Genomic DNA, 25,136 nt, shown 5'->3' on the forward strand with positions numbered 1-25,136 from the left:
GGTGAGTGCCTTTCCAAATCATGTCCAATCAATAGAATTTACCACAGGTGGACTCAATGAAGTTGTAGAAACATCTCAAGGATGATCAATGGAAACAGGATGTACCTGAACTCAATTTCGAGTCTCATAGCAAAGGGTCTGAATACATTTACATTTTAGTCATTTAGCAGACGCTCTTATCCAGAGCGACTTACAGTTAGTGAGTTTTTTCATACTGGCCCCCCTTGGGAATACTTATGTAAATAAGGTTTTTCTGTTTTTATTTTTAATACATTTGCAAGAAATTCTAAAAACCAGTTTTTGCTTCTTCATTATGGAGTATTGTGTGTAGATTGCTGAGATTTGTTAATTTTTTTAATCCGTTTTAGAATAAGGCTGTAAGGTAACAAAATGTGGAAAAGGTCAAGAGGTCTGAATACTTTCCGAAGGGCCTATGATGCCCTCATCCTGTATTCTCTCATCCAAAGGCTGGCATGATGGACATGGTGTAGGATACAGTGCTCTCTTTAGGTCACTTGAATAACTTTTTAGAACTCAGTACGATATGCTTGCAATATGTAATCACAATATTTTCCCAGCAGAGGGCAATGTTGTTTACTTGATTACAGGTCACAGACCCACGGCTATGATCATGTTATTTTTCTGCAATGTGTCTTGACAATATTAACCTGTAATTTGAAACCCCCAATGTAAATTGTGTGGTGGTGGGGGCGGTTGTATTTGAAGAGGATGTATTTGAAAATAACAATCATTTCATACCTTGATTACGTTGAGACATGATCACATGTCTCTTTTTTTATTTGTTGGAATACTTGGGAAGATATTTTCTAAATTAAACTAAATCTTTGCTGAATTCCTGATGATTTTAGTCTTTTTTTACCCATAGCTAAAATCTCCCACAACAAAAGTGTGTATATATATATATTTATTTTTTTTCGCCCACAAAAGTTGTATATATATATGTATATGTGTTTTTTTTACTAACAACTTTTGTGGGCGAAAAAAAATCATTCACGGTCCGGTTTTGGCCTGCGGGACGCGTGTTGCCGATCCCTGTATAGGTGAACACTAGCCTTTATTATGGGGGACAGGTTCGAGTATCTTCGACTCTCTTCGTGAGCCCCGCCCAGGTCACATGTTTAGAAAGCTTGTCCAGCGCGCACAGCTGACGGACAACAACATTGCAGGCCAGTCGCTTAGGTAGCAGTAGTGAAGGTAGGGCGGAGAAGCACGGTTACAACCAACTGTTTAAAAAGATGTCTGTCAACAACCAGTAACAACATTTAACCAGTTGGTTTGCTGAGTCACTTTTCAAGTATTTCAACTTCAGGGTAGTCCGAAATTGTAGTCGTCGAGCTTGGAAAGAGGGGGAAACTACTAGCGAGAGGCAGCTTTTAGGCTTGGTGGAGAGGGGAACACTCGGTATATCCTCGGACTGAACATGACAATGTCCCTAATCCAAGCCTGCCGCAGTCTAGCTCTCTCAACATGGCTGCTATCCTTTTGCTTCGTGCATTTGCTGTGCCTGGACTTTACGGTGGCGGAGAAAGAAGAATGGTACACCGCGTTTGTCAACATTACTTATCTGGATCCCGTGACTTCAGAAATCAAAACAGAGAAGACTGAGTGTGGAAGATATGGCGAGCACTCCCCCAAGAAAGAAGCAAGAGGGCAAGTGTTGATGCCTTTGCTCTTGCAAGAAAGACAAGCTTGCGACCCAAACGCTAAGTATCCCCTGCCTTATCAAAACAATGCTTGGGTGGCGTTAATAGCTGCAGGGAATTGTACATTCAGAGATAAAATTCGCAACGTCGCTGCACTCAACGCTTCTGCAGTCATCATTTATAACGTGGGCTCCACTAATGTCAACGATACCATAACAATGCCCCATCAAGGTAAACTACACTTTCAGGGGAGCAATGCATCATACTCATCAAGCTGTGATGCACTGTATCTCTTGTATGAGATACACTGTACAATATCACTGTGCTAAGAGTGCTCTGCTCTCTTATCATGTTGTTATGGCAATGGCACACATTGTTTTAGGCTGTTGGATACTGGCCAGGCATTCATGTCAGTAGGCTACAAACTCAAAACTTTCAGTAGTAAACCTGCATCACTCCTCATTCCTCCTAGCTGTGTGATAATTATCAATGAACAACTTTTCTCCACAAAACTTGATTTTGGAATGCAGGCCTACTTTTTAATGGAATGGGCCCCTTGTGTAAAATATATATGGTGATACTATGATGCATAGCCCATGCATGAACTCACCATGACACTGGGAGTTGTCTCCACCCAGCTCGTATAAACTGTTGATGCATGTTTCCCTGACTGCATTGGGATAGATCATCAGTCAGGCTGTCATGTCCTACACATTCCCTATACATTTTAGCCTATATCTAATTGTAATCCATATCTAATTCTTGCTGATTCTGATTATGAACTGGGCCAAAGGTTGAGTCACCATTTGGCATGGTACTGGCTCAGACCCAGGCTGAGGCTGTTGTGTAAGTTAGTTCTCGTGTAATTTCTCTCTCCGGCTCATTCTTAACCGTCTCAAAGTCTGACCTCACCTCGCTCCGTCTCCTTCTTCAGCACTGATAACTGACCAGGTGAAAGCCAGCCTAATGGTGAGCTTCCACCATATTGTTTTTACTTGTCAAGTATGTTCCAATCAGTGCAGATGAAGGGAACTGAGGGAGATGAAGAGACAGATTTTTTTGGGGGGACAATTTAGAGCCTGTCGATCTCCTGCTCTCCCTCTGAGCCATGCAGGAAAGAATCAAGGACAAAGAGGAGCAGAGGGGACAGGAAGTAGGAGGATTTTAGTTTTAGGTGGACATCAATATTAATGGAAGAAGGATTTAGCACAGTTAAGATTTCCTCCCAAAATGATTTCCATATTTGGGTTGTAAAGCTGAGTCCTGCTTTGCAAGAGATCCAAATGACAATCCATATTTGTACAGCTCCTGTCAACTTAGTGTGTGCATGTGGAAGAGTGTTTGTTTGTTTTCATAAAACCTATCCAATTCAATGGTGACACTGAAATACCATAAATACACTTAGTGTATTAATGGGGTCGACAGACAGACAGACTAATTCAAACGTACTAATTGAGTAATCTCTGTTTAGCCTTGGCTTGAACATCTACAGAAAGCGGCGGTTAATATGACAACTTTTCTTAGACATCTGATTTCATGGTGTGCGTTTAATTTAACTATCACAGCTTAGTGTTGGGTGGACATGTTTAAGACGAGCCAGCTAGGAGAGTCAGTCCATGGGAATATCTGAGGCAGTCGTTTCCCCCCAAGCACATCCAATGGGCATTTTAATCAGTTGGGTATGTTATCCCTCAGTCAGAGGTGTTTCCGTCTGGCCCGGGTCCAATACTGGAGCTAACAGAGAAGGCTTTAATAGACAAAACTGGTGGTAACTGGCTGCCAAGTTTCCACTGTAGACCACTCTCTTTCATATGTAAGCCGGGTAGGCCCCCATACCTCTGCAAGTGACCGTTTGGTGGTAGTGATGGTGGTGGGCTCTGGCCACTAAACTTGCACCATCGCTGCAAAGGAAAAGGTCTTAGGAGAAACCTAGGGTTAGGCCATCTTATGAGTCTTACACAAAACACCCACCTCCTCTCCTCTCCATCCCTGATGATCCATGATCCATACTTTCTCTCCACATTCCTTATATTTTCACACGCAGTCAAGTCTTAATATATGACTCCGACTTGTGTGTGTGTGTCAGCGCGGTTGCCCGCCTGCGCTTTGAGCTCGACTATGCTCCTTTGTCCAAACTGTAGCTCTCGGTTTACTGGGACAAATCATATTAATGGATTGAAATGAAACTAACCATGTCTGTGTTTATAACACCACATGACTGTGCGACTGGTTTGACGATGTGCTGTAAAATGTAGCACCCTCCTTCACAATAGGCTGACAGGCAGTGCATAACCTATCACCCTGTTAGCACACTGCCAAACGGCATTAGCCTGCTGCAACAGCACTGACACACCTCCTCCAACCAATACAGAGTGGTGTGTGTCTGTATGGGCATCCAAGCTGTGCAGGTGATAGGGTTGCCATGAGGGTTGGCGTCAATGGAATGGTTACCATTGTTGACGTTTTGGCCTCTTTAACTGACGATTACTCCATGTGGACCACAACAGGTAATTACATTCATATAAACCCCTTTGTTCACATTCACTGGCAGTCTCTGACAGTACAGGGCTTGGAATCTATCTGCGTCCACAGGGAAGACAGTGGAGTGCCAGCATGCTGGCTACTAATGGGGAAGTGAGGAGAGACGACGGAAGGCCCTACCAGACGCCTCAGACACACGGGGCCAGCCGGGGAGGGAGGAGGGGGGTGTGTGGCCACCTCTGGCGAGCTCGCTGAGAACCCCATTGGGGCCCTCCCTGCTTGCCTGGCACAGGCCCAGGAGATGTGTCTGTTAAGGCATCAGCATTCTTCAGTTTGGCTAGGCGAACCAAACAAGTGTGCTTGCAAACTCTCTTAAAAGACCCTCGCTTGAAAAACGAGAAAAGCGGCAATAGTACTGCTTGTCCATTTTGAGACGCCAGAGCCAGTATACACTTCCTCAAAATAGTCAGAATTAATCTAAGCTAATTCAAGAAATCTGTCATTAATTTTGAAGTTTTTGCTGAGGAGATCTTAGTCTCTGAATTTTACATCTAACTAAGATGTTTGGTGAAGTATTTGTCTCTTTTTTTATTTTATGACAATGAGTCGTCTCTCGTTGAATGACGACAAAGACTTTATTGAAGAATCCCTACTAATGACCAATCACCGATGAAGGGGCGTAGACTTCGCGTACTGACTTCGGCTTGCCTCGAGAACATTTTTTGTGTGCCTGAACAGCCGAGAAAACCCTTACCAAAGTCCAAAGTGAACAAAAACGTCACAAAAAGTTGTCATAATATATGCACTAACTCTTCCGAATTATTTAGTCTGGGAAGCATGAGGACACCTACTGAGAGGGTACAGCAGGCCGGCGGTCCCTACGGAAAAGAGGAGACTGCTATTTCTGGGGCTGCTACGACTCATTCTCCCAGCCCTGAGACGAACAGACTGAGAGAGAGACCGAGACGGAGGGAGGGAGGGAGAGAGAGAGAGAGAGAGAGATGGAGGGAGAGATGGAGGGAGGGAGAGAGAGAGATGGAGGGAGAGGGAGAGATGGAGGGAGGGAGAGAGAGAGATGGAGGGAGGGAGGGAGAGAGAGAGATGGAGGGAGGGAGGGAGAGAGAGAGAGGGAGATGGAGGGAGGGAGGGAGAGATGGAGGGAGAGATGGAGGGAGGGAGAGCTGGAGATGGAGGGGGGAGAGAGAGACGGAGGGAGGGAGGGAGAGAGAGACGGAGGGAGAGGAGGGAGGGAGAGGAGATAGGGGAGAGAGAGACGGAGGGAGGGAGGGAGGGAGAGAGAGACGGAGGGAGGGAGGGAGGGAGAGATGGAGGGGGGAGAGAGAGACGGAGGGAGGGAGGGAGAGAGAGACGGAGGGTGGGAGGGAGGGAGGGAGGGAGGGAGAGACGGAGGGCGAGAGAGACGGAGGGAGGGAGAGAGCAAGACTGCGGGAGAGAGAGAAAGAAGCGAGGGAGAAGAGAAAACGAGATTGAGAGATGGACACCGACGAAAGAGTGCAACGATGAGGGAAAGGGGGACAAAAAGAAAGCAAGAGAAAGAACAGTCCTCCTCTCGGTGAGCCAACAGAAGTGGACTGTATCGGCCAGGGTACTCGAGAGCCAAGAATTTGTCTCTCGTTCTCTCTCTCTCTCTCATCTTAATTTGGTTGGCCCCACCTGTGACAAAGAAAGCATACAAGGCCTTTTTGTATGAGAACACTCAGACCTCTGTGTGGACAGAACACATATGAATCCTATCAGGGCTGATCTTTATGAAAGACTTGACATTTGCAGTCTGGCTTTAATATCGAGGGAGAGCAATGAACATGTGGAGGACATTTTCTGAGAGCTGGAATTAATCACTAGATTACTATATGACGTGGCTCCCTCCCTCTGTCAGATCTTTTCAGTTTTTCTTTCCTGGCCTTGTTTTTTTAGGCAGTTTTGTCGGCCATCTTGGCTATGCAAATGTTGGTTGCTACATGTATTCATTATTTGATATTTTTATGCAAATGTTCACTGGATAGGCTAACACCGTTGATATTGAACAAGCATTTGCCTGTTTAATTCCAGCTAACCAGATACTATTATCCACTACACAGCAGGTTCTGCTGCCCTCAAGGCTGCTAGCAAAAGCTAATCCTCAGCAGCACTAAACAGGTTAGCGCCTTCCTCCAAAAATAAACTGCTCACTCACTCTCTATTCCCCCTGGCTTGCCTTATTATGCACCATCCTGGTATATTATGCACCATCCTGGTTTATTATGCTCCATCCTGCCTTATTATGCACCATCCTTGCTAAAGGGTGTCCTCAAAGAGGAGAGATTGTGGTCCAGTTCAGCCTCTTGTCGGGCCATCGGTTGATATAACACACTGCTTTGATTTTTAGAAGCAGCTATTTTGGTTCTATCGTTTCTCTCTCTCTCTCTCTCTCTCTCTCTCTCTCTCTCTCTCTCTCTCTCTCTCGCTCTCTAAATGAAATGGAATCGCCTACTAGTTGCAGACAGTGGTGAAAAAATGTGTATGTCATCTTGCCCCTTGTGGAATATCTTTGTGTCTGTATTCTGGTCTCCTTCATCTGGGTTGTAATTTCTAGCCTGGTCCCAGATCTGTTTGTACTGTCTTGCCAACTCTTATGGTTATTGACGTGACGATGACCATAGGAGTTGGCAAGACAGCACAAACAGATCAGGGACCAGTCTATGTAATCCCAAAGCCCACCCAGATGGTCAAGATGGCTAAAACATTGAGTCTACTCTGCACTACCTACTTAAGATCTCATACTTAACAGCTGAAGCATGGCCAGTGTGCAAAAGCAACTTTGCAGACCGCAGAACTTTGTCAATGTGTTCCCTTACCTTGGTCATCATATCGTTCTCAAGGCTCATAGAGGTGAAGAAGTTAATCCACTCCTTGAGGCCATGTGTTGCTACTAAACTTTCGGCATCCATGTTGGATTGTGCCCTCATGTCCAGACAGCTTTTCATGCATATCAGTTGAAGGGTATCTGGGGTGAAAAGTCTTTAGGTTAGCAAGCCCATTATGTTTTTTTTGAAGCTGTGTAGTGTTTGACAGTGTGTAGGGCTCAGCGTTAACGGAATAGTATTAGCAGCCGTGAGATCCGTTTACCGTGCACACACAGCCTTGTTTTTCTGCCGGTGATTGAGACGGTGATTGCATTAGGAGCTCTGACACAAACGCACTCTGTAGTGGCTACCGTTAAGTTATGTATAAACAAACCATGGTGCTGCTGCTCTGGTCGTTGCTAATTCAGCCAACTGTGTGTGTGTGAGTGCTTGCATATAGGCCTATATGTCAAGTCCTTGGACCTAATGCATTGTGCCTTGCTGTATGTAAACCCTATATGCAGGATAACACAGTAACCTCCAGCCTACTACCCATTGTTCATTGTTACATCACAATGTGATTTAGGCCCCGTCTATGCCAGGACACTGGCTCCAGAGCTCTTCGGTCCTGATGCGCTTATTTCATTAGAATGCTGTTTAACCCCCCAAATTAGATTTAGTCTAGTCGTTTTGTTTTTTGGGAAACAATTTGGCAAATCTGAAGCCAAAAAACGACCAGCTCGTTACATATGGAGATTTCTGAGCATAATAATGCATTGCGCCTTTCCCATATGAAATGTGTGGTGTTCATGGGGGATCAGTCCCTGCGTCACACACACACACACACACACACACACACACACCCCTCTAGGTTTATACATTTTCAGGACCGCATCATGAACCTGGGCGCCATGGCGACCAACAGAGAAACAGAGTTTTATTCTCTCTCTCCATCTCTTCTCTCTCCTCTGACCACCCTTTTTCACCCACTCTATTTTTACCTATTTTCACTGTTAGCTAGACCCGTACAGATGTGAGTCATGCAACTCTGCCAAGGAAAATTAGCATACCGTGCATGCCGTATCCCATAGGCAGCGTGTGAGTTTCAAGTTTGGGGAAGCAAATTTTCACCATAAAAATGCACCTTTATAAAGCATTCCGTGCATCATCATATTTGCATACTAATGTAAGATAGCCTACTATTCCTAATGTGATGGTCCTCTGTACCTCAATTGGTAGAGCATGGCGCTTGTAACGCCAGGGTAGTGGGTTCGATCCCCGGGACCACCCATACGTAAAAATGTATGCACACATGACTGTAAGTCGCTTTGGATCAAAGCGTCTGCTAAATGGCGTATTATATTAGATTAGATTGGATAGTCATAATTTAGGCTAATAATATAACTCAATCACTGTTGAGCGTGTATAGCGTGGGCTTTAGAGTAGATCTTGGCTATAGGCTATATCAGATATGTTTCTTCTTTGCATGGGAAAATGTTGGCCTTTTATGAACACATTTCATGCAATTCTACTACACTTTATATGACTGGAGACATTAGCAGGGTAGCCTACTCTGCTGACACTGACAAACCGATCAATAAAAACAATGTTGTCTGATCCATCTAATCGGCCTATGAGAAGGAGAGACGCATACATGACGTCCATCTAACCTGGAGGAGGAAATTATTGTCCAAACACAAACTTTCAAGTGGCACTGACCCAACCACGATAGAGTGAATATGCACACTCACCGGGAATATGGCCGATGCTCTCCGCTGATACCAATAAGATAGGCTATACTGTTCACTCAATTAAATTGAGTATTTTGATAACTAAATGACAGATTAGTATTTTCATTGTCTTCTCTTTACAGCAATAGCCATTTGCTTTCCAAACTATGTTTTCCTTCAATTGTATTTTGAAATATTGCAATATGCCTGGCTGGGCTTCTACTTTTCACTGGCATTCGCAACTCAACAATCATCTATGTGGTATTTGCCAGGCGCGCTGCCCAAATTGCGGGCCCTTCTGACTGTAGGCAATGCGGTTTAAAACAATCCACAGTTTATATATTTTTTTAAAGCTAATGATCCTCTGTGGCCAAATCATAGTTTCTGGTATAGTAGCATATTTTGAATGATTTTATGTATTTCTGTATAGACAGGAGTAAGCTAATTAGGCTATATAATTTTGGCAATTTCATTCAATTTACTTTAGAGGAAGCTTAGCTTCTCCTAGCCTTATGGACGCGCCGACTATGTCGTATCCAATCTTTTGGCGGTTTTAAGTCCGCATTTGTTAGTGAATATATTTTAGTCTCTGGATTAAAGTCCAATGTTCTTTTCTAAACCGGGATTCATTAGTGAGTGGGTTGACTGAGTCATCAATTTTTGGATGCCTTGCTGCTTGCTGTGTCTTTCTTGGGTTAAAAGTTTTGCAGCTACTTTTCTTTCTTCAGTCAGCTTTTTCCAACCTGTTTTTGTCTATTCTGCAGTGATAATATGGTGTCGCCACCTGCTAGGCACCAGCGCTCCTTCTCTCTCTCTCTTTCTCTCTCTTTTTCTCTTTTTCTTTCTTTCTCTCTCTATCCATCCCCAGGGTATGGTGATATAATGGCCTTGTCCACTCTCAGACCTCCGTCGGGTGCCGAGGGAGGGTATCCCACAATGCCCTGTGGCTGGCGGGCTGCCCGGGCGGCGGTGGTGGCAGAGTGAATGAGCCTCTCCTTTTAGAAATGACTGATAGATGGAGTGAAGAAGTGAAGCACCCTGGGGCTTCTGTGTTCCTGTGGCTCCACACAGACGCCACGGTAACAAGGCCGCAGAGTCCTATAGGAAATTATGTCACCGAGTTCCAAAGGCTATTGAGTCACTAATGCCCTTCACACAAACATCATCCCACCTCAATGTGTGGCTGCAGATGGAGTGTCCATGGAGTGCAATCTCTTGTCAGGGTTTTTAAAGCACTCAGACACATCTGATAGGAAGGATAGCCTATCTACCACTCTCTCACCTCACTTCCCAATGCTTCACACAGTGGTTAAAGTGTGTCCGTGTTCGATAGACAGGCAGGCAGTACATAGCTGCACGTTATGTCACTCCGAGTCTTGCCTCGCTGAAGCTTTTTGGCCTGCTTCTTATGAACATGAATGGCGGCCATTTTGAAATCTTGAGGGGAATCGATTGTGTTATTTAGTGTGTTGACTTAGGACTTAGCCTACTTGAAGGATATTCTATCACTGTAATTATTATTTTATGTGTGGAGAAAGGGTATATCGAAGCTGAAGTAACTTTTGGTGTGACGGTTGGTGATTGTGTGAGGTGTCTGGTCAAAGGCCAGAGGGAGAGGGGCTAGCTGAGAGGTGAGGATGAGGGCAATCTCTGGTGGGAGGCCCTGTCTGGACTTGTTGGTTTCAACTCTGAAAGGGGTTAACTGAAGGGGACATAGTGTTAAGACACAAAGTGTTAAAGTGACACCTCTGTTGTTCATGACATTGATAACATCCAACTCAACAACCTTCAACTCAGTTGTGAAAGTGTTGAAAGATCCTTGGTTTTCCGCTCTGTTGACTGTCTGGTGGTGTGAACTAATGGCTTTGCTATGAAATTATGTTCCCTTGTAGAGTGCCGGGGTGGGGTGGGGGGGGGGTGTACTTTGCTTGACCCTAAATGGTGTTTGAGTTACCGATCAAACCTTTTTAGTGGCAGCTGGGCCTGACCTAATTGTCAATTGGACTGTGTTATCAGTGCGGTCTGGTATTGTGACACCAGTGACGTGAAATGTTCAAAACGTTGCTGATAGAAATGTCAGCTAGTGAATAGAGCTGATATAATTCCTTACTCGGTGACAGGCACAGATTTGTTCTAGATCTGTAACGTTTCTCCCTTCTGAACAGGACCCCAGGGCTCTGACCCAAACATGGAGAGTCAGGGGTTTGTTTTGTTAGCGCTGCATCCTGTCTCTGCCTGAATTAACTCCCAGTAGGCTAGCCTAATGCTAATTACTCACTGTGTTCTACAGACAGTGTTCTGTGAATACAGGTTATTTATAGTTCTGCTCAACCCTGATACACAATAGGGGTCTGATACCTCCACAGAGGGGTTTCAAATACCATATACAAATGAATAGGATCAAATGAAGCCACAAAGGATCAATTAAAGAGCCATATGCGGTTGTAGATCTCTGTCCCATACCAAAAAAATAAAATAATTGGCACATGAATATTGAAGTGTAGGTTGTTGCAACAAATCCTTTATTACCGTAAGTTTATTTCCAATGACCTACAACATATTTACAATAGTTGGTTGTATACATTTTGTGGACACCGTGTAATCTGTAGCAGCTGACAAAGTCCCAGCCTGTTTGTCTTGACTTTCTACCCACCTGGTGTTCACACAACATTTGGTGCTGTGTGATTTAGAATATAAGTGCCTGTCTCCAAGAGGCCAGTTAGACATTTTCTCTGCTCTGTCCTGGAGATATCGCCCTTTTGCAACTTGTAATAAACCGGATAGATATTTGATTGACTTTACCAACGACTCCTCTCCTTTTGGTTCACCTGGAAATTCCAACAGGTACGGGGGATATCGTGGCGATCATGATTCCGGAACCCAAAGGTCGGGAGATCGCCGCTCTACTACAACGCAACGTCACGGTGACCATGCACATCACCATAGGAACGAGGAACCTTCAGAAGTACGTGAGCAGAACGTCGGTGGTGTTCGTCTCCATCTCCTTCATCGTCCTGATGATTATCTCCCTGGCATGGCTCATCTTCTACTATATACAGCGGTTCAGATATGCCAACGCTCGGGACCGCAACCAGGTATGGTTCACTGTACAGACGCATGAATGTACACATTTGTACACACACACACACACACACACACACAATGCTCGCGACCGCTACCAGTTACGATATGACTGTAATGACAGCGTAAACTAGCAGTTTGACCACAGTATGAACATACTTTTTCTATGTCTATATGTAGAGCATTTGCTTTCCCTGAGGTGAATCATCTGATTCATCTTCTCTAAACCTTTCCCTGGTTGTTCCTTCCAGAAATGAAGGCCAAAATTAAAAATAGCCCGACAGCTGGGTTAGCTAGCGGAAACCTGTTGGACCGTCAACCGAGCCGGGTCTGCCACTTAGACAGTGTAGTCAATGCACACACCGTGGCCCACACTCTTAGAGAAAAAGGTGCTATCTAGAACCTTAAAGGGTTCTTCGGCTGTCCCCATAGGAGAACCCTTTGAAGAACCCTTTTTGGTTGCAGGGAGAACCCTTTTGGTTCCAGGTAGAACCCTTTTGGTTGCATGTAGAACCTTTTCTATTCTACAGAGTGGTCTAAGTGGAACCAAAAAGGGTTCTACTGCAGCCGGCCGCAACCGGGAGACCTATGGGGTGGCGCACAATTGGCCCAGCGCCGTCCAGGGTAGGGGAAGGTTTGGCCGGCAGGGATGTTCTTGTCCCATCGCGCACTAGCGACTCCTGTGGCGGGCCGGGCGCAGTGCACGCTGACTCGGTCGCCAGGTGTACGGTGTTTCCTCCGGCACATTGGTGCGGCTGGCTTCCGGGTTAAGCGGGCACTGTGTCAAGAAGCAATGCGGCTCGGTTGGGTTCTGTTTCGGAGGATGCATGACTCTCGACCTTCGCCTCTCCCGTGTCCGTACGGGAGTTGCAGCGATGGGACAAGACTGTAACTACCAATTGGATATCACGAAATTGGGGAGAAAAAGGGGGTAAAAAGGAAAAAAGGGTTCTACCTGGAACCAAAAAGGGTCCTACTTGGAACCAAAAAGGGTCCTACTTGGAACCAAAAAGGGTCCTACTTGGAATCAAAAAGGGTCCTACTTGGAACCAAAAAGGGTTCTACCTGGAACCAAAAAGGGTCCTACCTGGAACCAAAAAGGGTCCTACCTGGAACCAAAAAGGGTCCTACCTGGAACCAAAAAGGGTCCTACCTGGAACCAAAAAGGGTCCTACCTGGAACCAAAAAGGGTCCTACCTGGAACCAAAAAGGGTCCTACCTGGAACCAAAAAGGGTCCTACCTGGAACCAAAAAGGGTCCTACCTGGAACCAAAAAGGGTCCTACCTGGAACCAAAAAGGGTCCTACCTGGAACCAAAAAGGTTCTACCTGGAACCAAAAAGGGTTTTCCTTTGGGGACAGCCGACAAACCCTATTGGGACCCTTCTAATAGTGCACCGTCTCCCTGGACGATGTTGACACAACCGTTATAGATGACCACATGGGTTGTCAAGGGGAATGGGCGCCATGGTGATATTTTTTTGTTTTTTGTACCTGCTGGAGTTGAATTGTGGTTCACTCCAAGAACTCGCCAGGCCTGAAACCACAAATCTGTTCTCTGTTGATGTCACAACGACTTTCCTTGAAGATTGATTGAGAGCAGCTGTGGGCAGTGGCCTGATCTAATGCGTTTTTTTTCCACTGTGAGAGTAAACCTAGATAGCGAGGGTTAGCAGCCTACCTTTCTCTCAGTGTCTCTTAGTATCTATCTATCATCCACTCAATCTCTCTCTCTCTCTCCGTCATGCCTTTAGCTCTCTATCTCTCAACAATTCCAGACATTCTTTTCTCTCTTTTGGGTTGCCAGGTTCAGTTGCTTATCTTTCCCCCACCTTCTTTGTTGTTCTTTGATCTTCTATGAGCAGAGACGTCTCGGAGACGCAGCCAAGAAGGCCATCAGTAAGCTCCAAGTACGAACCATCAGGAAAGGAGACAAGGTAGACCTGGCTGCATACTTTACTAACCCCTTCTATGATGTTGGATAAATGTGTTACGAAGGTTGTTATGAATGATACCTGCCAAACTCCTAAAGGTTTCATGACTGGTTTCATAAAGGGGGTGTGAATACCTTATGTTTAGACCCCACGCATGTAAAGTGTTACCAAAACGAACTATTTAAGTAGATATGACCTTGATTGTAGGGTTTTAAACCGAAGGGAACCGTTTCCCCACGCTCCTGCTAACCACAGCATTTGATAATGAACTTCCATCAGCCCAATGATAATGACTGACTCATTTTAATTTTGTGTGTGTGTTTTGGCGTGTGTGTGTGTTTTTAATTGTAATTAATTATACACGCTGCATGGCTTTTGATCCGCTCCACTTTATTCACCTTCCAGGAAATGAAAATGAGGCTAGACAACCAACCAAATGTCTCCTGTGTGTTTGGTGTTCTAGGAAACGGAGTCTGACTTTGACAACTGTGCTGTGTGCATCGAGGGCTATAAAGCGAATGATGTTGTAAGGATATTGCCATGCAGGTACGACAGCCTCTCCTATAGAGAGAGCAGACACATTGACACACATTACTATCATTGTCTCCTATAGATCATGTGTTGCAGTAGGTCTATTGGGAATGATTGGCAGTCATTTAATATGCTACAATAATATACTGTTCTGTAACTGAGAGGATAAGGAGAAGATGATGAGTGATGCTATGTTACCAAGGAGACTGTGACTATGGATCACATCATCAAGGCTGGTTGATTTGATATATGTGTGTGTGTGTGTGTGTTTCTGTGTGTGCGTATTTGTGTGTGTGACTCTGTCCTCAGGCACGTCTTCCATAAAAGCTGTGTGGACCCCTGGCTTCTGGACCACCGGACCTGTCCCATGTGTAAAATGAACATCCTCAAAGCACTGGGGATACCTGTAAGGAGTCTTTATTTCTTTCCAGTTTCAAAATCTATCCGTCTCTCTTTCATTCCCAACACTGGTCCTGGAGAGATTCTATTTTTGGAAAGTGAGGTTTTTATTTATATTTGATTGATTGATTTCCCCCAGCCCAACTTTGACTGTGGGGATGACATTCCGCCAGACTATGAGATGTCAGTGGGAGGCCCGCCCACCAACCCCATCACAGGGGCCAGTGACATCACGGTGAACGGGGAGGAGAGCTCGGTGGTGCTGGACCCCATGGACATGGAAAGGACGATAGGGCTGCCACAGGTCTACCACGACGCCCACGAGACACTACCACAGGCCGGGGACAGCCGACACATCGCCAGCAGTGAGTATAGACACACACCTATGCACCTGCGCGCGCACACACACACACACACACACACACACACACAAATGCATTCAAACATATGCGCATACACACACACACACACACAGATATACGCATATACATGTAACACACTCTCACACACACACACTCACGCCTATGCTTTGGTTCCATCCCCGCACTAACAGAACTTCTTCAACTAACCTGTACTTCCTCAACACAGACCAGTGAACTCACACCAGAACACTCCCCCATACCTGTCATGTTCAGAGTTGTGCTATGGTGGGATGTAAAAGGAGCACTGTATTCTGAAATAGACCACAGTGTCCCCTCTGTATCCACCAGAACAGAGAGTAGTTGCTCTCTCTAACAGAGCACAATGTCCTGGTTCTTCACACGTGTGTTGAAATGGCACCGTATTCCCTATATAGCGCACTATTTCTGGCCAGGGGTCATAGGGCTCTGGTCAAAAGTAGTGCACTATATAGGGAATAGGGTACCATTTCAAATGCAGCCCTGTACTGGCGTAGCTAGACCAGGGCCGAAACTAGGCCATCAGCCACCTGCTTTACTGTTCCCTGAATCCAGTCCCTGGCCGGAGCAGGAGAGAAGGAATAGTGCTCCCTTCTTTTCAAAGTCACAAGCTAACCCAAATGCATTGGCATGGTTTACATACGTAGCATCGGAGTATGTTTTAAGGTTGCCGTGCTTGCTATTAGCAAGTTCCTAGCATAAAGGCAGTACAGCACTGAGCCGTTGATAGGCACATTGTGTTTATTGAGTTAGCTTGTTTGCGAACAGCTGGTTAGCATATGGCACTTGTTAGTGTGTGTGTGTGTGCGCACGTGTGTGTCGGCCCGGAGAGTGGCGCAGGAGTGTGTTGACGCTGGCACGGCCCACTTCCGGTCCTGCCCACCGTGCTGAAATTCCACCTGCAGTTGGCACGGCTGCCGACCAAAACGCTCGCCTCTCGTGCCAATGGAACAAGTTAATGCTGCCTTTGTGACAGCGTCTTATTAGCTTCCAGAGGCCTCTACTGTACCTTAAAGACCTGTTAAACACTTTGGGCAGCGTCAAGTTGCTAAGCCCATTCAAAACATTAGAAACCTCATTCCCATAACACAAGCTGACTTCTTGCGCACCCATGAATGCCAGTCAATGTTCTACCTTCAAGGTAGTTGAACCCTTTTTACACTGAGTTTACATGCCTGTATGTCTTTCAACTGTGAACAGCTTGTTCCCTTTTTGAGCCTTGGCATTTCTGTCACACCTACCTTGTGTTAAATATTAGCTTTCTCGGTTCCATCCCGGTGCGTATTCAAAATTCCCCACCTGCTGTTTATTGTAAGCCCCTGAATGGATATGCGTTGTCAGGGGGAATGATTTGTGGGTTGCGCAAAACGCAGAGCCCAATCTGGCTGAGTCATTGCTTATGGAATGGCATGGCAGTACTGCCACTCAAGGCCTATTTATCGTAAGGCGCCACATTAGCCTTATTGTAGCCTGGCTGTCACCAGCACGATAGCTTACTGCAGTATAGGCAGTAAAGGGAGGGGAATGTTGGTGTAGGGAGAAAAAAAGCGCAGGGCCCATATTCACAGTGTCTCAGAATAGGAGGGCAGTACATATCATTGGATTTACTATGATCGAAACTGCAAAACTGATCCTAGATCAGCACTCCCCTCGAAGAGTAACGTAGCATGTCTGAGGGGTATACTACAAAGTAGGACGAGTTAGCCAGCTAACTTTGATAAATAACCAGAAATAACAGTTTTTATTTTCTGGTTCATTAAGAAAGCTACGTTTTAGATATGTGTTTCTAGTTGTTGAATCAATTAGACCATGCCCATTTCAAGCTTATCTTTATAAACAAACAAAAAAAATATTTTAGAATATTCAGGCAGTTAGCTGGTTAACTCCTTGAACCTGCTTTGTAGTGACAACCAGCAGATCTGTTCATGTTGAGTCATACAGGACAATAAAGCCTCCAAGTAGCTGAGTCATACCAACGCTCCTGGTCTTTCCTACCTGATCTCCCTAGTGATGTTATTATAGTTAGGTAGCGTTGCTAACAGAGGCTCCTGGCTTTTAAGAGGATTATGATGAGGTGTGTGTGTCTGTGGAGAATAGATGATGAGATGTGTGTCTGTGTTCGCCTGTCTGCCAGAGCTAGAGCCAGTCTGCAGTGCTGAGACAGGGTTCTGGCTCCTCCCGGTGATAGCTGACCCCCACTGGACACACATCAACCCTGGCCATCTGGAGGGGTTGTCATGGTTACAGGGGCGGGCACACACTCAGAGACACACTTTCTTCCCCTCCCTGCCTCTCTCTCCTCCCTTCTGCTTCTTCCTCTCTCTCCCAATAACATTCAGACTGTCAGTTTCTCTCTTTATCAGTCTCCCTCTCTTTCTTTCTTGTCGCTCTCTCTTGTCTCTCTCTCTCCCTCTCTCTCTCCTCTCTCTCTACCTTAGGAGAGTGTCAGTAGCTCTTGTCTAACACAAGCCTTAACCTCTCCTCCTCTCACCAGTCTCTCTCTGTTCCTCACCAGTCTCTCTCTGTTCCTCACCAGTCTCTCTCTCTGTTCCTCACCAGTCTCTCTCTGTTCCTCACCAGTCTCTCTCTGTTCCTCACCAGTCTCTCTCTGTTCCTCACCAGTCTCTCTCTGTTGCTCACCAGTCTCTCTCTGTTCCTCACCAGTCTCTCTCTGTTGCTCGCCAGTCTCTCTCTGTTCCTCACCAGTCTCTCTCTGTTGCTCACCAGTCTCTCTCTGTTCCTCACCAGTCTCTCTCTGTTCCTCACCAGTCTCTCTCTGTTCCTCACCAGTCTCTCTCTGTTTCAGGACACGCTCCCAGACTCCCTGCCCTCTCTCCCCCTCCAAGCCTTTATGGAACCATGACAAAATGGAGCCATGGACAGACAGGATTTAACCGTTATATATTAGTATTATGTTGGCCTTGTCATTACCTCCTTGAGGATGCAGCTCATGTTTGGTGCCTGCTTACAACTTGTATGGTTGTAAAATTAGTTCCACTTTTACTAAATAATTCAAATAGCTTCTGCCAGTGCATTTGGAAATGGATGATGTGTAATTAACACACACACACACACACACACACACACACACTGTTTAGTTCTGTTGTGTTGGTTGTCAAGCGAGACTCATTATCAGCCCGTCACACAGTCTGTGTTCTTCCTGCATCAATTAGCTCGGAGTTAATGGGAGTTCTGTTGTTTGTTTGTCGTGGCGCTAACCAGCTAACGGCGCCGCCAGACAACCGCCCCGAGATGAACGAGCTGATCTATCAGGGTTCTGCTGAATTGCCGTGTTGCAGTGACAGATCGCTGTGCACGCTATGCCCGCCAGCGTGAACAACGACCGCTGTCTGTTAACTTATTACGGTTATCCTTCACTTTGGACCGTGCTACAGCAAGGCTTGATTTGCTGCTGTAAAGTGGGACAGGAGTGGTGTTAGTCCATAGAGAGCATCTGTGAGTTGTTTCCATGTTGTGTCAGAGTGGGAGTGGGACTACTAGTCGCTGGAAGTAGATTGATGGTCCCATGTACTTCTCTAGTTGTTTTCTATTCATCTGACTGTGTAGTACTGCTATTCATTTTTATTTAACCTTTATTTAACTAGGCAAGTCAGTTAAGAACAAATTCTTATTTACAATGACGGCCTACCAAAAGGCGAAAGGCCTCCTGCGGGGATGAGGGCTGGGATTAAAATATAAATATAGGACAAAACACACATCATGACAAGAGACACCACAACACTACACAAAGAGAGACCTAAGACAACAACACAGCATGGCAGCAACACGACAACACAGCATGGTAGCAACACCACATGACAACAACTATCTCCTAAGACCCTGTGTAGTGCAGTGTGTCTTTGGTCAAGTGGACATCACAGCATTTACAGAGCAGTTTACATCTCTTGTCAGGTTCCCTGCGATAAGCCCTCATCAGTAGCCTCATCTTGTCTCTGCTGCTGCAAATTAATTGCCATTTTGGGTCCATTCAGGTTTACCTGTATCTCCGTCTCTTTAAAGGTGACCACCATGTTGTGTCTGTGCTGACCGGTCTCTCTCTCCCTGCAGGTGAGCACCAGCCCCCACTGAGCAGCGACTCGGACACCTCCCTCATCCTGGCTGTGGAGGTGGGTCTGTCTGACATGGAGCTCTCCCTCGGGCACGACCGTGACGAGGCCAAGTCCTGAGCCAATCAGAGCCAAGCAGGAAGGAAGCTCACAGGGTTGCCATGGAGATGAGAAACGAGACCGAAGGTGCAGCGCCTGTCCCCCTGATGGGAGGTAGTGGCTCCAAATAAATAAGAGACAACCAAGCAATAGAACCCATAGCAGTGCAACACACCTATCTGTCCCCACTGCCTCATCTACTCCCAACTATGGTTCCTCCTGTCCTGCCTCACTTTTCTGACTACAGTCACGTTCAGTAGCCATGGAAACCAGGCAGCCAATCACAGCTCTTGTTATTAGCCTCTGGACTGGGGGCACCTCTGTTAGTTGTCTCCATGTCACCATCACTTTATTGACTCTGTGACATTTTGATTTCTTTCTACGAGATCATCACTGCCAACGTATTCCAGAATGAAACACGGAAATCTTTACATCTAGTTATAGGAATATCTATCTATCTATATATGGTCAATATAAGCCTCCTGCAGCATGGGCTTTGAGTGTCAAAAACAGTTAGTGCGTGTTTTGAGTGACCAGCATTTACTTGTGGTAAACTTGAAGCAGATGTTTTTTCACCATCTCTGCTTGAAATAATTTCAATAACATTCAACATTGTTGGTATTGTAGCATTTACATTATGCACATATTGTCAAGCATTTCTAAATATCAGATTGTTAAATTGCATCCTTATCCTTCATTTAGGGACTATAGTTTTTTCCACTTCTGAAGTACTGTACACCATGTGTTGTGGAGACAATCTAAACAACCAAGAGTTTGTTTTACCCCACCAGTCGACAGTCACAGCCCACAGTAATGGAGATTTGTAGTGATGATGTCAGCCAGTCAGCTACTGTCCTGTTTCATCGCTTTATTAGCACCACCAGTAACTCAACACAGGAGGCTATTGTAGTGGCTGATGGGAATTTAATTCAATTTTAATGTCATGTCATCTCCCAGTCGAGCCACCCAATAGCATGTGGTGAAATCGTCTGTTACCTAACATAATGTGTCTGCAGTGCTGTGCCAAGCTCTTGCAGTTTAGTTTTTTTGTATTGATGTTGCTTCTGTTTCTAGAAGACAAAGCGAGATGGCATTGTGGGTGTGTTGATTTCACCCATTGGTTGGGTAGTGAAAATCACATCGAAGTTGTCTGTCGATTTAAAAGTAAATAACATTTTGCTACACTACCGTTTAAAAAGTTGGGGTCACTTAGAAATGTCTGTCCTTGTTTTTGAAAGAAAAGCAATTTTTTTGTCCATTAAAATAACATCAAATTGATCCGAAATACAGTGTAGACATTGTTAATGTTGTAAATGGCTATTGTAGCTGGAAACGGCTGATTTTTAATGGAATATCTATATAGGCGTACAGAGGCCCATTATCAGCAACCATCAGTCCTGTGTTCCAATGGCACGTTGTGTTTGCAAATCCAAGTTTATCATTTTAAAATGCTAACTGATCATTAGAAAACCCTTTTGCAATTATGTTAGCACAGCTGAAAACTGTTGTGCTGATTTAAAGAAGCAATAAAACTGGCCTTCTTGAGACTAGTTGAGTATCTGGAGCATCAGCAATTGTGGGTTCGATTACGGGATCAAAATGGCCATAAACAAATAACTTTCTTCTGAAACTCGTCAGTCTATTCTTGTTCTGAGAAATGAAGGCTATTCCATATGAGAAATTGCCAAGAAACTGAAGATCTCGTACAACGCTGTGTAATAATCCCTTCACAGAACAGCGCAAACTGGCTCTAACCAGAATAGAAAGAGGAGTGGGAGGCCCCAGTGCACAACTGAGCAAGAGGACAAATACATTAGTGTCTAGTTTGAGAAACAGATGCCTCACAGGTCCTCAACTGGCAGCTTCATTAAATAGTACCCGCAAAACAACAGTCTCAACGTCAACAGTGAAGAGGCGACTCCGGGATGCTGACCTTCTAGGCAGAGTTGCAAAGAAAAAGCCATATCTCAGACTGGCCAAAAGAAAAGATTAAGATGGGCAGTCTGAGATATGACAAACTAGACACTCTAAGGTATTTGTCCTCTTGCTCAGTTGTGCACCGGGGCCTCCCACTCCTCTTTCTATTCTGGTTAGAGCCAGTTTGCGCTGTTCTGTGAAGGGAGTAATACACAGCGTTGTCCGAGATCTTCAGTTTCTTGGCAATTTCTCGCATGGAATAGCCTTCATTTCTCAGAACAAGAATAGACTGACGAGTTTCAGAAGAAAGTTATTTGTTTTTGGCCGTTTTGAGCCAGTAATCGAACCCACAATTGCTGATGCTCCAGATACTCAACTAGTCTCAAGAAGGCCAGTTTTATTGCTTCTTTAATCAGCACAACAGTTTTCAGCTATGCTAACATAATTGCAAAAGGGTTTTCTAATGATCAATTAGCCTTTTAAAATGATAAACTTGGATTTGCAAACACAACGTGCCATTGGAACACAGGACTGATGGTTGCTGATAATGGGCCTCTGTACGCCTGTGTAGATATTCCATAAAAAAATCAGCCGTTTCCAGCTACAATAGCCATTTACAACATTAACAATGTCTACACTGTATTTCTGATCAATTTGATGTTATTGTAATGGACAAAAATATTGCTTTTCTTTTGAAAACAAGGACATTTCTAAGTGACACCAAACTTTTGAACGGTAGTGTATATCTGAAGTCGGTGTATTAGATAGACCTTAGTCTCGGAAATCCCAGACCTAGGGCAACAGCCCTGGTATGCTGGAACATTGGTACATTGTGGGAGGCAACCGGTCCATGGAGAGCAATAGCTCCTGGCAAAGGAATACCATGCATTGGTTATGGCTTTGGTTGACTGTGAATTCATTATGAAAGAGTTGACTAAACCCTGTTGCAGATAGTTTGTACCTCTTAGTCATTTCTTCTGAGGATAAAACTATTTTTTTCTTCCTATGATGAATTTCAAAATGGCTGTTTTTTTGTACATCCGTGTAGGGAAACGAAAGTCGTCTGAACGGCATTTATTTTAATATGAAAATAAGTTTATTTTTTGTAAGAAAAAGAAAATGGAGGAAATGTTTACAGTCCAGGAGAAATGGAGTAGAGCGAATAGTTGCCTGGTTTCAAGAGCTCACTGGTAATGCTGATGCATTTTGAATTTGATTTATTAACTCATGGTTTATGTCCTTCCTCCCCTGATTTTGATTGCTGCACTGTAATTGTATCAAAGGCCATTTTTTATTAGAGTTTGATTCCTCTTTCCTTTGGAGTCCCCTCAAGGTTTTCAACACATTGATTTATTTACAAATGTGTACTTTCTCCCCAACAGCTGATCATCTTAAATTGCTTTAATATGCCATTTAGATTAGATTTTCAGGCTAAAATCTGCATGAAAAAGCACAAGATCACTGTTTTCATTGACTATCTACAATTTGATACTGGGTTTCTCTTCCTTACTATGTGTTCGTTCATTTAATCATTGGTCCCTTTAGGTCGCCAACCAATCAACTCCCAGTTATGTAAGAAGCTCATATTACCCATAATCCCCCCTGTCCTTGTCAATCAGAGAAGGATTACAGAATCTATGGGAGAATGTTGAAATCTCCAAAGCTTATGTATTAGGTACATCTGCCCTCCTACTGTGTCAGACTCATTATGTGTGGCTTTGTTTTGCAGTAGCAGTTTGTGAAATACACTACATTTGTGTGATTAGTATTGTATAAGCGTTATAAATGTATATTTGATCAATCGATTGAATGAAGACTGAAGGGTGGTTGGGTCATGCATTGAACATGGCTCAGTTAAAAGCATATTCTTCCCAGTTATGGTTACTTTTTGCGTTCCGATTCTCCACAAGTGTGCACACGTCACGTAATGGATTTTATAATGGTGGAAATGCCCTCCAGCCAATGTTTACACCAATCCAGTGCTTTTAAATCAGTGATGGGAGCAGCACAGTATGGGAGAAGGGGTGAGAATGGGGATGGAGTCGTGGAAGTGTTGTTAAGTGCACCACCATAACTCATGACATCCCAGGCCAGAATACTAGAGATCCATTCAAATATGGTAGTCTCATCTAGCCTCTCCACACACAGCTCTACAGATGTTACTATGGGCTGAGGGCCCTAGAAACACCTAACAGCATTGAGTTCCCTCTTGGGGGACACACACACACACACACACCACACACCACACAGTTTCCATCTGCCCATTTGTTTGTATTGCACAGGGGGACAAGATAAGACGAAGCAGTTAAGCTTGGGGAGCGTTTGCCTTTTTGTACCAGAGGAGGGTTTTGATAGATCCTGATTGTAGTGTGTGTGTATGCGTGTCTGACATCTTCACTTGTGTGAAGCCAGAACATTTAAAAGCCTTTAATTGCTTCCTGTTTCATGTAAGGGGTGGTGTTTAATTGACTTCATTTCCTAAAAGGTCATTCTCTCATATTCTCTCCATTCACAGCAAACTCTTACATCCACTTATTCTCTTTAATGACCATGAAGAAGCACTGGCCTTGATTTGAACAGAGAATTCAAATGAATATCCGTTATATTAGTTCGTAATGGACACTTATAGAAACCGGGATGTTCTCCCAAGTATAAAGTAATGAATGCACATATTATAATGTTATAGTAGATTCTTGTTTACTCCAATGATGGTATAATTATTTCAGGTATACATCAAATTACATAATAGAAACTCCTCATCATTTCCATTTTGCTTTTAGTTCTCTTTCTTATTGTCTTTCTTTAACTGGTTGTGAACCCACCCTACCTAGAATGCACTTTATCACTTGAAGGAGAGTTCTGTATACTACATTGAAATGACACAAAGGGTCTTTTGAATACGGCTGACCTTGAATGCGGTTGACAGTTGACATGACCATGTTTTTAAGAAAGAGGGCTACAGTATTGGAAATGGTACATTACTTAATTGTCACTATATGTGCTGTTTGTTAGTCTGGGTTATTTTATTTAGACCTGTATACCAGCTGTGGGTTTGGGGATTGTTACAAATATGTTGTATGCTATATCCAGCAGAACTCTACAGTATTGCTATTTTGTTATATAGAGGAATATGTAAATATTTTTGGTAGTGTTAATGATATACAGTACAGTTCTATGGTACAATGTTGCACGTGTGTGAGTCAATGATTGTGAGGTACAATACATTTTATTGCAAGTTTTTTCCAACTGCGGTGAAGCTGTCTGGTTTCTATTTCATTATTGTCATTAATGTTTATGTTAACCCTCTCTGATACCATCAGGGTTAGCCAATGCTATTGAAATGATTTATTCTGACATGATTCATTGGCCAATATAAAATATGTAAATTACCATCATATGTTCCAATGTGGCACCATCATAGGATACCAGCTTTCCAACAAGTCAGTTCGTAAAATTTATGCCCTGGTAGAGCTGCCCCCGTCAACTGTAAGTGCTGTTATTGTGGAGTGGATACGTCTAGGAGCAACAACGGCTCAGCTGCGAAGTGGCCCGGGACCGCCAAGTGCTGAAGCGTGCAGCACGTTAAAATCGCCTGTCCTCAGTTGCAACACTCACTACCGAGTTCCAAACTGCCTCTGGACGCAACGTCAGCACAAGAACTGTTCATCGGGAGCTTCATGAAATGGGTTTCCATGGCCGAGCAGCCGCACACAAGCCTAAGGTCGCAATGCTGAGCGTCGGCTGGAGTGGTGTAAAGCTTGCCGCCATTGGACTCTGGAGGAGTAGAAACGCGTTCTCTGGAGTGATTAATTATACTTCACCATCTGGCAGTCCGACGGACAAATCTGGGTTTGGCGGATTCCAGGAGAACGCTACTTGCCCCGATGTATAGTGCCAACTGTAAAGTTTGGTGGAGGAGGAATAATGGGGCTGTTTTTCATGGTTCCGGCCAGGCCCTTTAGTTCCAGTGAAGGGAAATCTTAACGCTACAGC

General features: G+C 44.5%; 1 protein-coding gene across 1 annotated transcript; it reads left to right on the plus strand.

Annotated features, from left to right (window-relative positions):
* The first annotated feature begins 1,166 nt into the window (after nt 1-1,166).
* rnf150a (ring finger protein 150a) lies at nt 1,167-20,480 on the plus strand. Its single transcript, XM_041843242.2, has 7 exons — nt 1,167-1,895; nt 11,563-11,813; nt 13,664-13,735; nt 14,196-14,278; nt 14,573-14,669; nt 14,802-15,027; nt 19,129-20,480. The coding sequence occupies exons 1-7, from the start codon at nt 1,442-1,444 to the stop codon at nt 19,245-19,247; spliced, it is 1,302 nt and encodes a 433-aa protein (XP_041699176.1). The 5' UTR covers nt 1,167-1,441; the 3' UTR covers nt 19,248-20,480.
* Nucleotides 20,481-25,136: the final 4,656 nt, after the last annotated feature.

The sequence above is a fragment of the Coregonus clupeaformis genome, chromosome 22, assembly GCF_020615455.1.
Source record: "Coregonus clupeaformis isolate EN_2021a chromosome 22, ASM2061545v1, whole genome shotgun sequence".
Classification (NCBI taxonomy): domain Eukaryota; kingdom Metazoa; phylum Chordata; class Actinopteri; order Salmoniformes; family Salmonidae; genus Coregonus; species Coregonus clupeaformis.